This window comes from Eleutherodactylus coqui, chromosome 4 (assembly GCF_035609145.1).
Source record: "Eleutherodactylus coqui strain aEleCoq1 chromosome 4, aEleCoq1.hap1, whole genome shotgun sequence".
NCBI lineage: Eukaryota > Metazoa > Chordata > Amphibia > Anura > Eleutherodactylidae > Eleutherodactylus > Eleutherodactylus coqui.
Window position 1 is genome coordinate 292,487,812 of NC_089840.1, and position 14,374 is coordinate 292,502,185.

The 14,374-nt window shown below is 44.4% G+C and overlaps 1 protein-coding gene across 1 annotated transcript in view; it reads right to left on the reverse strand.

Annotated features, from left to right (window-relative positions):
- Positions 1-13,388, reverse strand: part of LOC136626790 (alpha-2-macroglobulin-like protein 1) — a 64,477-nt gene extending 51,089 nt beyond the window's left edge. The window contains exons 1-5 of the mRNA XM_066601795.1: positions 13,318-13,388; positions 9,365-9,440; positions 8,210-8,393; positions 7,845-8,010; positions 2,431-2,483 (exon numbers count right to left, since the gene is read on the reverse strand). Coding sequence (XP_066457892.1) covers positions 2,431-2,483; positions 7,845-8,010; positions 8,210-8,393; positions 9,365-9,440; positions 13,318-13,345 — 507 coding nt within the window. The 5' untranslated portion in view covers positions 13,346-13,388. The remainder of the gene's footprint in view (positions 1-2,430; positions 2,484-7,844; positions 8,011-8,209; positions 8,394-9,364; positions 9,441-13,317) is intronic.
- Between the last annotated feature and the right edge of the window lie 986 nt (positions 13,389-14,374).

Here is a 14,374-nt window from a genome sequence, read left to right on the forward strand (position 1 = left end):
TGCATTGTGGAGATGTGTAGAAGTGCTGGCACCTGAGTCCCCTTTATGCCCACGTTTGCGGCTCCAGACAATTTTGTGACAGAGGTGGCACAGGATTGGAATGATGATTGTACGTTAATTTATCATCCATTTTCATCAGCATTGCGGGCTATCGCCCACACTTTCAAAGAGGGTCGCTGCCTGGCCCTGGCAACCCTCTGCAGTGTGTGTCTCCAGCTCCTCCTCATCCAGTATGCACTTATAAATCAACATGAGGGTGGTGTGGCTATGAAGCGAGCCTGTGGCATGAGGTCAGCTGAACGATGTGCAGGGAAAATTTTGTGTGCACTGTGGATGCAGGATCGTGCGGGGGGTTGCCAGCATGTAACCCGGGTGAGGAGGCAGCGGTGTCACTCGCAGGCGGTGATTGTCCTTGGTTGTAGCTAGTGTGGTGCTTAGCCAAGATGTGCCAGCGCATGTGCCTTGCTCATGAGGGTCTGTCCCAAGTAAATAGGGGGGTGACCACCAGGCTCTTTTCCCCATTTTGGCTTAATAGTGGGACCTGGGAGCCTCAGATGCAGCCATGCATGCTGCCCCTGCCATTCCCTATCCATTTCTGTGGTGTTTCGATGACTTTCTGATGTTTTCAGGTGTTTCACAAATCATCCCCTATGTGGAGCATTGGTCCCATACAAATATGCTCGAGTCGCCCATTGACTCCAATGGGGTTCATTACTCGAAACGAGCTCTCGAGCATTATGAAAAGTTCGACTCGAGTACCGAGCACCCGAGCATTTTGGTGCTCGCTCATCTCTAGTAATAACTCATTATGTAGAACACAAGCACTGAGCCCAATTACACAAGGCACAATCAAAGTTCTATGCTCCATTAGGTCAGAAGGGAGCGACCACCATAAACTGGCACCGATGACATCTGCATCTTTAGTTCCCTCTATCTTGGCTAACAAACTACTGAAAGCAGTGAACCCATGAACAAAACTCAATTCCTTGGGGCCAAGATTACTAACTTATCTCACACTGATTCACTGTTATTACCTTGTTTTCCTGATAATAAGCCCTACCTCAATAATAAGATATATCCCTATTTTCAGGGGAAGGCTTGAAATATAGGCTAAATGTAAAAAAAAATAAATACTGAACTAGCAGCCGGCGTTCGGGTCACTCTCGCTGGGCTGCGGCACTGCTGCAGGCTTCCATGTCCTCCGGCATGCTGACAGAGCAGCTCTTCCTGGTAGCGGGGCTTGAATACCCCGCTTCCAGCAAGCTAATGCTCTGAATGGTTAATCCAACACTGTGTCAGCTGATGAAAGTCGGCGATGGATTAACCAAACACAGCCATTCAATGAATGGCTGTGATTGGTTAATCGAGCGTCTGCTCTCATTGGCTGAGCCATAGTGCTTGTGAGACAATCACTGCACTTGCTTGCTGGAGGTGGGGTATTTAAATCCCCGTCACCAGAAGGAGAGTTCTGTGTGAACACCGAGGACACTGCAGCCTGCCGCATCGCCACCGGAGATCTGCAGGTCTAGGGACCTAGACACCACCGAACAGGTGAGAATAAGGCCCCCCTCCCCCCCCCCCCCCAAAAATAGATATTGCACTGCTGCTATGCAACGTTTGCCGACTGAGCAGTACGGCCCAGGGGACTCACAATAATGTTGTATGTACTCGAGATAAGTAGCTGCAATTCCTGTCACACTTAATGAATATAAAGGGGTATTAAGCGCATTAATGCTTAACTATCTTCATTTAGCTATTTACTGAGTGTCAACTTACAAAATCCTGTGATTCTAGGATCGCGCTTGCCATAAAAAATGAGATTGTTCAAAAAATGTGATATCTTTGCTACATCATGCAGGGTTTTTGTATCATCAGGGTTCATACCATCAAGTATATAACCAACACCAACTGTCAAACATGAAGGAGGAGGCATGATGGAGTTTGATATGCCATGCAGTACCCTCTGGTGTTCATCTACTTGGTCGGGGCTTTATATTACAGTGAATGATACCAAACATACTTCTAGGATATGCCAGAACTTCTTAAGAAGATAAAAGGAACCCAGTAGGCTACAAAGAATAGAATGGCCTGCACGGTCTCGAGACTTAAACCACATTGAGCTTGTTTGGGGTGAACTGGACAGAAGGGTGAAAGCAAAGAAATTGACAAGTGCAGCACATTTGTGGGAACTTCTGTAACAACGTTGGGAAGACATTTAAGTATCTGAATGTAATTTTATAAAGAATGCCTCAATGGTGGAAAACAACATCTTATAGGTGAGCGCATTATTTTGTGATTTCAAATACATTGAAATAAGATTCTTGAAATGGAATACCTCTTTAATGTAATTGGTTTTGATGTAATACAATAGATATAATAAGGTCACAATGTAATACAAAAGAACAGTTTTACATAATATATTAAACTTACCGTTTTTTTTTGTACTTCCATGTCCTGATCCAGTGTTACCATACGGATATTAACTGAGGGAGTAGATGAGAAGTGTGTCAGGTATGTATGACATGTTACAGTGCATTATCGAAAAACGAACGTTCAATATCGTGTTAGCCAGCAGAACAATATGTGATTGTTCTCAGTAAGGCCTCATGTCCGCGGCACATGCGGATTTCCCTATGAGTCAGTTGGGAAATGATTTTTAAATGTTTGACGGCGATCGTGGATACCGTTTTTTATTTTTTTTCTGTGAAAATGTACGCAGATGCGCCGTGGATCATCTGCGTGGGAAAAATCACAAGCCCAAAGTGATTGCCTTCCCCCTCCTCCCCAGCTCTCTGTTTGGTTTACAAGCAGAGAGGTATCTGCCTACAAATCTGCAATTGAATTGCGGATGAATTGCAGATTGCTCACTTTCATAGGGATTAATAAAGCCAATCTGCGCAGAATCCGCAGTAAAATGGAGCATGCTGTGATTTCTTTTCCACATGTGGCATCCGCAAAATAAATCTGCATGTGTTTAATTGAGGTGTGGACACCGCATGCTTCCCTATGGACAGCTTGAACTGCCGATCTTCCACGCATATTCTGCAAATCGAATCAGCCTGTGAACAGTATAATGTATCTCTAGTCCTCCCTCCCCCATGTACAGTATAAGGTATCTCTAGTCCCCCCTCCCCTGTGTACAGTATAATGTATATCTAGTCCTTTATCCCCTGTATACAGTCTAATGTATCTATAGCCTCCTCTTTGCTGTAAACAGTCTAATGAATCTATAGTCCATCCTTCCCTGTATACAGTATATATATCTCTAGTCCTTCCTCCCCCATGTACAGTGTAATGCATCTATAGTTCCTCCTCCCCTGTATACAGTGTAATGTATCTATAGTCCCTCCTCCCCCGTGTACAGTGTAATGTATCTATAGTCCATCCTTCCCTGTATACAGTATATATATCTCTAGTCCTTCCTCCCCCATGTACAGTGTAATGTATCTATAGTTCCTCCTCCCCTGTATACAGTGTAATGTATCTATAGTCCCTCCTCCCCCGTGTACAGTGTAATGTATCTATAGTTCCTCCTCCCCTGTATACAGTGTAATGTATCTATAGTTCCTACTCCTCTGTGTACAGTGTAATGTATCTATAGTTCCTCCTCCCCCATATACAGTATAATGCAGCTACAGTTCGTCACTGACTGATTTGCCACGAATTCTCTAATTTTCCGGTGACGAACAAACTTGAAATTTGGCACAACCATTCTTTAGATACTAAATAGGAAAAGTAAAAGGGTCACAACTTGATTATTCAATTCTAAGTGCAAAAGTAAGTGACCCCCATATGTTATTTACCTAATTTAATTCTCTAACTTCCCAGTGTCATACAAGCGTGAAATTTGGCACAACTTTTCTTTAGGTCCTAAATAGTAAAAGTAAAGGGGCCACAATTTGATTATTCATTTCTAAGCATGAAAAGCTGTGAAAATCCGCTATACATAGGAATTTTTTCAGAAACCGTAAAGCCGAGGGAAATGATTTGTATATTGAGGAGAATCTACCTTACCTCTATGTGTATATACTGAGGAGAATCTACCTCACCTCTGTGTGTATATACTGAGGAGAATATACCTCACCTCTATGTGTATATACTGAGGAGAATCTACCTCACCTCTATGTGTATATACTGAGGAGAATCTACCTTACCTCTGTGTGTATATACTGAGGATAATCTACCTCACCTCTATGTGTATATACTGAGGAGAATCTACCTTACCTCTATGTGTATATACTGAGGAAAATCTACCTCACCTCTGTGTGTATATACTGAGGAGAATCTACCTCACCACTATGTGTATATACTGAGGAGAATCTAGCTCACCTCTATGTGCATATACTGAGGAGAATCTACCTCACCTCTATGTGTATATACTGAGAATATACTCCACCTCTATGTGTATATACTGAGGAGAATCTACCTCACCTCTATGTGTATATACTGAGGAGAATCTACCTTACCTCTGTGTGTATATACTGAGGAGAATCTACCTTACCTCTATGTGTATATACTGAGGAGAATCTACCTCACCTCTATGTGTATATACTGAGGAGAATCTACCTCACATCTGTGTGTATATACTGAGGAGAATCTACCTCACCTCTGTGTGTATATACTGAGGAGAATCTACCTCACCTCTGTGTGTATATACTGAGGAGAAACTACCTCACCTCTGTGTGTATATACTGAGGAGAATATACCTCACCTCTATGTGTAAATACTGAGGAGAATCTACCCCACCTCTATGCGTATATACTGAGGAGAATCTACCTCACCTATATGTGTATACACGGAGGAAAAGCTACCTCACCTCTGTGTGTGTATACACCGAGGAAAATCTACCTCACCTCTCTGTGTGTATATACAGAGGAGAATCTACCTCACCTCTCTGTGTATATACTGAGGAGAATCTACCTCACCTCTATGTGAATATACTGAGGAGAGTCTACCTCACCTCTATGTGTATATACTGAGGAGAATATAACTGACCTCTATGTGTATATACTGAGGAGAATCTACCTCACCTCTATGTGTATATACTGAAGAGAATATAACTGACCTCTATGTGTATATACTGAGGAGAGTCTACCTCACCTCTATATGTTTATACTGAGGAGAATCTACCTCACCTCATTGTTTATATACTGAGGAGAATCTACCCCACCTATATGTGTATATACTGAGGAAAATCTACCTCACCCCTCTGTGTATATACTGAGGAGAATCTACCTCACCTCTGTGTGTATATACTGGAGAGAATCTACCTCACCTCCGTGTGTATAAACTGAGAAGAATATAACTGACCTCTCTGTGTATATACTGAAAGGCTGTGAAGCACATAAGGAAGCAGCCATGGACTGCAGGGATGAAGCCTTTAAGGCTAACAAGGGGCTGCAACCTCCAGTCTGTGTGTAAATTTAAATTAAAAATGGGCGTTACCTTTAAGGGTAAAAAGTAAGGGGAGTGGGAAGGGTGGCACATTCTGCAGAGGGACATCGGTACATGCAGCCTGAGGAGAATCTAACACTCCTCTATGTGTATGCATATTTTATTACTCGGTTCTTCTATAGTAACTATGACTTAATCAAATTTTCCATGCGAAGAACACGTAAACACCAGTACCAAATTAACTTGGGTGAAGTCGGGTATATCAACTACCTATCCCGAAAATTGATAAGAGTTCTGTAGGGAGTGCGACAAGACAGATTTATTGCTGAGGTTAAAAGTTAGCGTTCTGGTCCTATTAATGCGAAATCCTGATGCACCAAAACTGTGCAACAGCACACAATTACAAATTTCACACTGGGGGTGAAACATTGTAAGAGCCACTGTTATAACCGGGATAGCAAAAGGAACAAGTATTTCAATTCCACACATTCCGATAATACCAACGGATGTGCCTTTTCAATTCAAAAGGATGCAATTCCCTCTAAAAACAGCATTTGCGTTGATGATCAATAAGGCTCAAGGGCAAACACTTAAGGTAGCAGGTGTACATTTAGAAAAAACATGTTTTTCTCCTGGGCATCAGTATGTGGCGGGTCAGATGTATACAGCCCACAAAACCTTTATATCCTAGCAAAAGATGACAAGAGCAAAGACACACAGAACTGCTGACAGAATATTACAGTCATACTCCTCTCACATCTAAACTTTTTATGTTTTAATATACAGCAAAACATGAATTAGTTTAAAAAATACAAATTTGCAGGTGACAAGCTAGTGTATCGATAACCCCTCCTCCCCTGTATACAGTATAATGTATCTATAGTCCCCTATCCTCTGTATACAGAAAAATGTATATATAGTCCCCTATCCCCTGTATACAGTGTAATGTATCTATAGTCCCCTATCCTCTGTATACAGAAAAATGTATCTGTAGTCCCCTATCCCCTGTATAAAGTCTAATGAATCTAAAATCCCTCCTTCCCTGTATACAGTGTAATGTATCTATAGTCCCTCCTCCCCTGTATACAGTGTAATGTATCAATAGTATCTCCTTCCATGCATACAATGTAATGTATCTATTACTCCTCCTCCCCTGTATACAGGATAATGCATCTATAGCCCCTCCTCCCCTGTATACAGTGTAATGTATCTATAGTCCCTCCTCCCTGTATACAGTGTAATGTATCTATAGTCCCTCCTCCCCTGTATACAGTTTAATGTATCTATAGTCCCTCCTTCCCTGTATACAGTGTAATGTATTTATAGTCCCTCCTACCCTGTATACAGTGTAATGTATCTATAACTCCTCCTTCCCTGTATACAGTGTAATGTATCTATAGTCCCTCCTCCCCTGTATACAGTTTAATGTATCTATAGTCCCTCCTTCCCTGTATACAGTGTAATGTATCTATAGTCCCTCCTACCCTGTATACAGTGTAATGTATCTATAGTCCCTCCTTCCCTGTATACAGTGTAATGTATTTATAGTCCCTCCTACCCTGTATACAGTGTAATGTATCTATAACTCCTCCTTCCCTGTATACAGTTTAATGTATCTATAGTCCCTCCTTCCCTGTATACAGTGTAATGTATTTATAGTCCCTCCTCCCCTGTATACAGTGTAATGTATCTATAGTCCCTCCTCCCCTGTATACAGTGTAATGTATCTATAGTCCCTCCTCCCTGTATACAGTGTAATGTATCTATAACTCCTCCTTCCCTGTATACAGTTTAATGTATCTATAGTCCCTCCTTCCCTGTATACAGTGTAATGTATTTATAGTCCCTCCTACCCTGTATACAGTGTAATGTATCTATAGTCCCTCCTCCCCTGTATACAGTGTAATGTATCTATAGTCCCTCCTTCCCTGTATACAGTGTAATGTATCAATAGTCCCTCCTCCCCTGTATACAGTGTAATGTATTTATAGTCCCTCCTCCCCTGTATACAGTGTAATGTATCTACAGTCCCTCCTCCCCTGTATACAGTGTAATGTATCTACAGTCCCTCCTCCCCTGTATACAGTGTAATGTATCTATAGTCCCTCCTCCCTGTATACAGTGTAATGTATCTATAGTCCCTCCTCCCTTGTATACAGTGTAATGTATCTATAGTCCCTCCTCCCTGTATACAGTGTAATGTATCTATAGTCCCTCCTCCCCTGTATACAGTGAAATGTATTTTTAGTCCCTCCTCCCCTGTATACAGTGTAATGTATCTACAGTCCCTCCTCCCCTGTATACAGTGTAATGTATCTATAGTCCCTCCTCCCTGTATACAGTGTAATGTATCTATAGTCCCTCCTCCCTGTATATAGTATAATGTATCAATATTCTCTCCTCCACTGAATATATATATATATAATGTATCTATAATCTTTCCTCCTCACCTTTTTGCCCGGGTTTATACATAGCTTTGTCGGTTTGGATGAGGGTCGCGATCTTTTTCTTCCGTGCGGTCAGCTCCTTTGAGCTCAGCTCCACCTTCTCGCCATCGCTCCTATGTCCGTGGACGGCGATGGTGACTTTCTCTGTGGAGCCTGAAGGTTCAGGAGGCTGCGGGACATTATGGTGTTACTTCAGTAGTGTTAGAGACGTGAGACCACCAGTTATATACATGTCTATATGTGTCTATCTATTGTATCTACAGAGCAGATACACTGTACAGATCCATATAAAGCCGCCATATACTGCTGTGATGCGTTACAGTGTATTTCCTAGGATAATAGTGTGAGGGGCAGATGGGGCTCCGTACCTGGAATGACGTGCAGTGCCATGTGGGGCTGTCCGGCTGCACTGTATACAGGGTCTCACTTCCAGATGAGGTCTTCAGATCCACTGTCATCTTTGTGAACCCCTGCAGGTCCGGGGAGGAGTGCATGCAGAAGAGGTTGTTTAATCCGTGATACATGTCAGGAGGGATGAACAGCGCAAAGCTTCTGCAATGACAAGAACACAAGCGATTCCCTGACAGTCACCAAGAGCAGAGACTCAGGATAGAGAGGCCGTGACCACAGCCATCCCTGACATGTGCTCTGCACTGCACATAACAGGGTTGTCTCTGCACCATACCCCCTTAACCCTCTGCACATCAGTGTCATCTCTGCACCAGACCCCCTCAGCCCTCTGCACATAACAGGGTTATCTCTGCACCAAACCCCCTCAGCCCTATGCACATCAGTGTCATCTCTTCATCATACCCCCTCAGCCCTCTGCACATTACAGGGACATATCTGCACCATACCCCCTCAGCCCTCTGCACATTATAGTGTCATCTCTGTACCAGACCCCTCAGCCCTCTTCCCCTAACAGTGCCATCTCTGCACCAGACCCTCTCAGCCCTCTGCACATTATAGTGTCATCTCTGTACCAGACCCCCTCAGCCCTCTTCCCCTAACAGTGCCATCTCTGCATCAGACCCTCTCAGCCCTCTGCACATTATAGTGTCATATCTGCACCAGACCCCCTCAGCCCTCTGCATCACAGGGTCATCTCCACACCAGACCCCCTTAGCCCTCTGCACATTACAGAGTCATCTTTGCACCAGACCCCTCAGCCTGCTGCCCTGTACACTGTAATCTTATCTCTGCATGCTTCTCCCCCTTTTATCCATGATCATCCTTATATTGCTGGAATCTTTAGTGGGAGGAGCCTAAACAAGTCTGTGCAGCGTGGGGATGCAGTCTCCTGTATATCAGAACTATCTGGCAACCTCACTGCATGTACAGGAATGGCGGTCACAGAATATACTAAGGGAACCGCAGGAGCTCACACTCTTCACTGTGCTGCGAGAGGCGCTCTATTGGGTGTGATCTAGCTAATAAATGGCTGAGGCAACGATCACACAGTGGTTCATTTTGTTTATTTAGTAGAGGCGCTCACACATATTGAAGCCACTGATTGCACTTACGGGATTTTGCTGGACTGTACCAGAATTCCATCCATGCTGAGGAGCAGACACAGCAGCCACATCCTGGAGCCCATTCCTGGGGAGAGACACAAATATATATTACCGAAACCTCTCGCAGAAGACGCGTTTCAGGTGAATAACAATCTGTCGCAGTCTGGATGCAAAACGCGTTACCACATCCGTAAAGTCATTAGAGCGTAATTCCCAGAATACCGATTGGCGCTGACTGTGCGGGCTCATCTGGGTTCTCACTAAGAGAGGCGTCTACACAAGAGCGTGCGGCACATTGTGATGTTTAATGGGGTGCGGTACGTAAAGGGGGGTAAATACATGTCAGCTCAAAAATACATCCTTCATATACACAAGGCTTGTTAGCAACGACTCACTTCAAAAGGACGTACCCTCCACAAAAGAATTGCCCTCTCCCAAAAGGTGTGTCCCCCACTGCAAAATTGTCTCTCCTAAATAGTTTGCCCCCCCCCCCAAAAGAAAGCTGCCACATCCTTTAAAAAGTATATGCCCCCAATAGGTATGTCTCCTGTCCAATATGTATTTAACCCCCCTGAAAAGGATATGCCCCAGGAAAACACATCCACCCCCACCTCAAATAGTATGTACTGCAAAAAAAAAAAAGTGTCCTCAAAAAATATATCCATTCTGCCCAAAGGCGTATGTCCCTCTTTAAAAGTGTTCCCCCCTGGAAAGATGTGTGCTCTCAGCGCTTGACAAAGTATAAAGAAGCATGTTATCCATCAAAAAGTTTGTCTCTTCCGCTCAAAAGTTTGTGCCCATCCCAAAAAGTATGTGTGCCCGGAAAAGGTATTCACCCCAGATAAGCATGTGCCTCACAAAAAAGGAAGCATCTAGTCTGCCTCCCTCCTAAAAGCCTACGGCCCCCCCTTACAAGTAAATTCCCCCACAAAGAATGTGCTCACTGTCCAAAAGTATGTCACTCCTAAAATGTACGCCCCCAAAAAGTACCCACACCTCATGAAAAGTCTGTGCCCCCCCCCAACAGTATGTGCGCCACAAAAATAGTTGCATTCCTCCCTCCCGCCCCTTTATAAAGTATGTATTTCCCTAAGAAAGTATCCTGTAATGGTGTAAATCTTCAAACTGCCCACCGAGCAGAGCCACAGGGAACACACAGAAAGGGGTCCTCGAACCAGGAGGATCATCCTCCTGCAGACCCTTCCACGTCTCCTGCCCCAAAGATTATCCCCCTGCAGACCCTTCCACGTCTCCTGCCCCAAAGATAATCCCCCTGCACACCCTTCTACATCTTCTGCCCCAGGAGGATCATCCCCCTGCAGATCCTTCCACATCTTCTGCCCCAGGAGGTTCATCCCCCTGCAGACCCTTCCACGTCTCCTGCCCCAAAGATAATCCCCCTGCACACCCTTCTACATCTTCTGCCCCAGGAGGTTCATCCCCCTGCAGACCCTTCCACATCTTCTGCCCCAGGAGGTTCATCCCCCTGCAGACCCTTCCACATCTTCTGCCCCAGGAGGTTCATCCCCCTGCAGACCCTTCCAAGTCTCCTGTCCCAATAGGATCATCCCCCTGCAGACCCTTCTACATCTTCTGCCCCAGGAGGATCATCCCCCTGCAGACCCTTCCAAGTCTCCTGTCCCAATAGGATCATCCCCCTGCAGACCCTTCTATGTCTCCTGCCCGGAAGGCTTATCATTCTGCAGACGCTTTTGCACTACAGTTTTCTGGGGCGCCGGGCATTTTATCACACTGAGTGTTACTGCTAGCTTCTATATATTCCAATAGCTAATAGCCGGTATATACCATTCCTGCCCCCTGCAGTCTATAAATTACACTCCTCTCCTTATGCCAACCCTTCCCTGCCCGTATCACAACCTGCACACGCGTCTCCCATCATGATGCTTATTCTCTCCTCCCAGGACGGATCCGTCCCTCTGACATGTCATCACCAGCAGTCATCTATAACATCCATGTTTAATCGCCCACCGGGTGGGGATCGGGGTCTAAGGCACAAATCCTATAATCACAGGGACAGCCACCAACAAATCCCAATGATCAATCCCCGTGTCTCAAATTCTCGCCTCCTTGAAAACTCTGCTTGCTATCACTGAATAGAAACATTTGTAGTTATAGGCTTACAACCTGTACAGACCTACCACTGCTCACAGCTGAGGGTTTGTTACAATTGTATCCAGTTTAGGCCATATTTACACTGTTGAGCACGTTATCCGACCAAGAAACTTGGATCAACACCGCTCTCTTAAGCCGGCGATTTTTTTGCGATTGATGCATTTCTGTGAGAAAACGGCTTGGCGGTACAAGCGCAAGAAAATCGCATGTTGTTACAATAGTAGCAAAATAATAATCACATCACAGTCCCATATACAGAGCAAATAATGGCCGAGTTTACGGTGATATCGCAAAAAAATGGAACCTGCTTCAGTTCTTCCAATTACCAGCATCACCGCGAGAGGAAGAACGCCGGTGTACATTAACCCTTTGGAAACAGCGGGTTAATACATCACAGGAGTTCTGTGCGTTAAGCAGAAAGTGTAAATAAGCCCTTATACCGGTTTCTATGAAGTAAACACATCAACACATCTCCTGTGCTGATAGTTTGTTACAGTGTATCAGTGCAGGTAACGTGTATCAGCCTGGAGTCCAGGATGTTTATATCACACAGCATTGTGGAGACTAGATACAATGTAACAAACCCTCAGCTGTGAGAACTATTCAGGCTGCATGCACAGGTCTCACAGCTAAATCTGACCCAGTGCCGGCCAGTGACCCCCACGTACCTGTCTCAGATGCACTGCGGATGTTCCGGACAACGCGACGCTGTACATACACAGTGCAGAGAATGACGCGCTGACGATGACACAGATCTGCGGCGATTTCGAAATTGACATTTCAGAATCTCTGCGGCACGGACGGCTTCCATTGACTACAACGAAAGCCGTCCGTGCGAGGCTCACACAGAAATAGAGCAAGCTGCGATTCTTCCTCCATGAGCGGGGATCCAAAGTGATTTCCGCTCGTGTGAGCGGCAGAATCATTTTACATTGCGTGCTATGGATGGACATTGCTGCCGGATTCGCAGCAGGGGGCGTCTGGCCAGAAACTCTGCAGCAAAAATCCATATGCATTGGGTCTTAGAACACGAAGGGCTTTCAGCCTCTAGATCTAAATAGAAGTGTTACCATTCACTGATGGCAAGCAGAGATTTTAAGAATATTGGGAAATGAATCACAAAGTCCGTTATTAGTGAATGAGATTCGTGTATAAAGCTGCGCCAAAATTAAGGCGCAGGGAGTCTTAGACAAATTTACAGATAGTTTGCGCCAAACTTTTGCGCCTGATTTGTAGGCGTGGCCAGCTTCTGTCTGCCTTTGCGACACATTTATGAAGCGTTACTACAAGAAAGTGTCAGCAAAAAGTGGCGCTAATAAAACCTAATCACAGTTGGTGTCAATGACAAGGTAGAATAGTGGCGCATGTAGCGGTGTTACATGGGAATTGGTGCATTTGTGGCGGAAAATAAACTACATGGACGGGGTGCTTTTTACGTTTTTGTCCCCATTTGTGATAAAATCAGTAATTGGACTGCGGACTATTTTCTTTTTATCAGCAAATGATGCAGAATTTAGTTTTTGGTGCAAAATATATTTCAGAAAACAAATTGTCGCATTTTTGGCGCACGCAGAACTGCCGTACAAAAATTGGCCCATCTTTCCTATTTCTGGTGCAGCGTAAATCGTACCAAATTCACAAGTCTGTGCGCCACTTATGTAAATTTAGCACAATTTGCCTGTCTATGGCGCCATATTAGACAATGTTCATAAATACGGCGATGTCTGTTTGGGAAGAAATCACAATAAATAAGAGGAAAGCGAACATGAAGCGACGCTACGTGAATCCTCTACTGCAAACACATCATCATGGTGTCTACCGTTCCTCACCTCGTCCCATGTCGCCGCTCCTGCTCATCTGTCTCCGTCTTCCTCCTGCCTCGGCCTTTATAATTTCTCATCAGGTGATGACAAGCGATTTCTTTCTTTACTCTTCCCTTTAACATAAAACCTTGGCTGAGTTCCTGCCACTAAACCCGCAGATCAACTGTTACTATATGTCACCTGTGATGGCGTCACACAACAATTAGAAGGAGCTGGAGTGTAATACAGAGGTAATGTATGTATACCATGACTGCACCAGCAGAATAGTGAGTGCAGCTCTGGAGTATAACACAGGATGTAACTCAGGAGCAGTACAGGATAAGTAATGTATGTACATAGTGACTCCACCAGCAGAATAGTGAGTACAGCTCTGGAGAAGACTGCATGTATGAGCGCTCCTAAATCACCTTTGCTGCATCCCAGACACATTCACTCCACACCTTTAACTTGGGATGAAGTTGGATAAGCCACAGCTTTATTAACATATTTAACATCTGGTCCGTCTGGTGGAGGAGTACGTGAAGATGTGGAAAGGGGACCGACAATTTACTATGCATTTTAAATTCTTGATTACGCCATCTTGGGCTGAACCCAGTGAAGTTTGGTACGCTTTCTTCTCAAATTGGCGCTGCCATTATGGTGGATATATGAGGTCAAGCGATTAGGCAGATGGAAGTCAGACTGTTACAGATCACGTGTCAGGCTACATTTGACGACTGGTTAGGAGTAGTTCCGTTTGTTAGGTAGACTGTAAGATTACATGTATTGTTTAGTTTTTCTTTCTCTTAGTTGTGGCACTGCTGACTATTTGGCTGCTTGGTCACTCATATATATATATTGGGCCGAGCTGAGAACTAAGGTCCATCCATGTACTGTGTCATTGGGTTTCTGGCCAAAAGTGCTTCCCGAAGTGATCCAAATTAATAGGTTTTCGTGGGGCAAAGTCATATTACTTCTGCATGCTGGAGGTAATGACTTGGGGAAGGTAAAAGCTGGGGAGTTAATTGCCCTCATAAAACAAGACATGGCATGTTTGGGGACTTTTTGACAAACGTGATTTTGG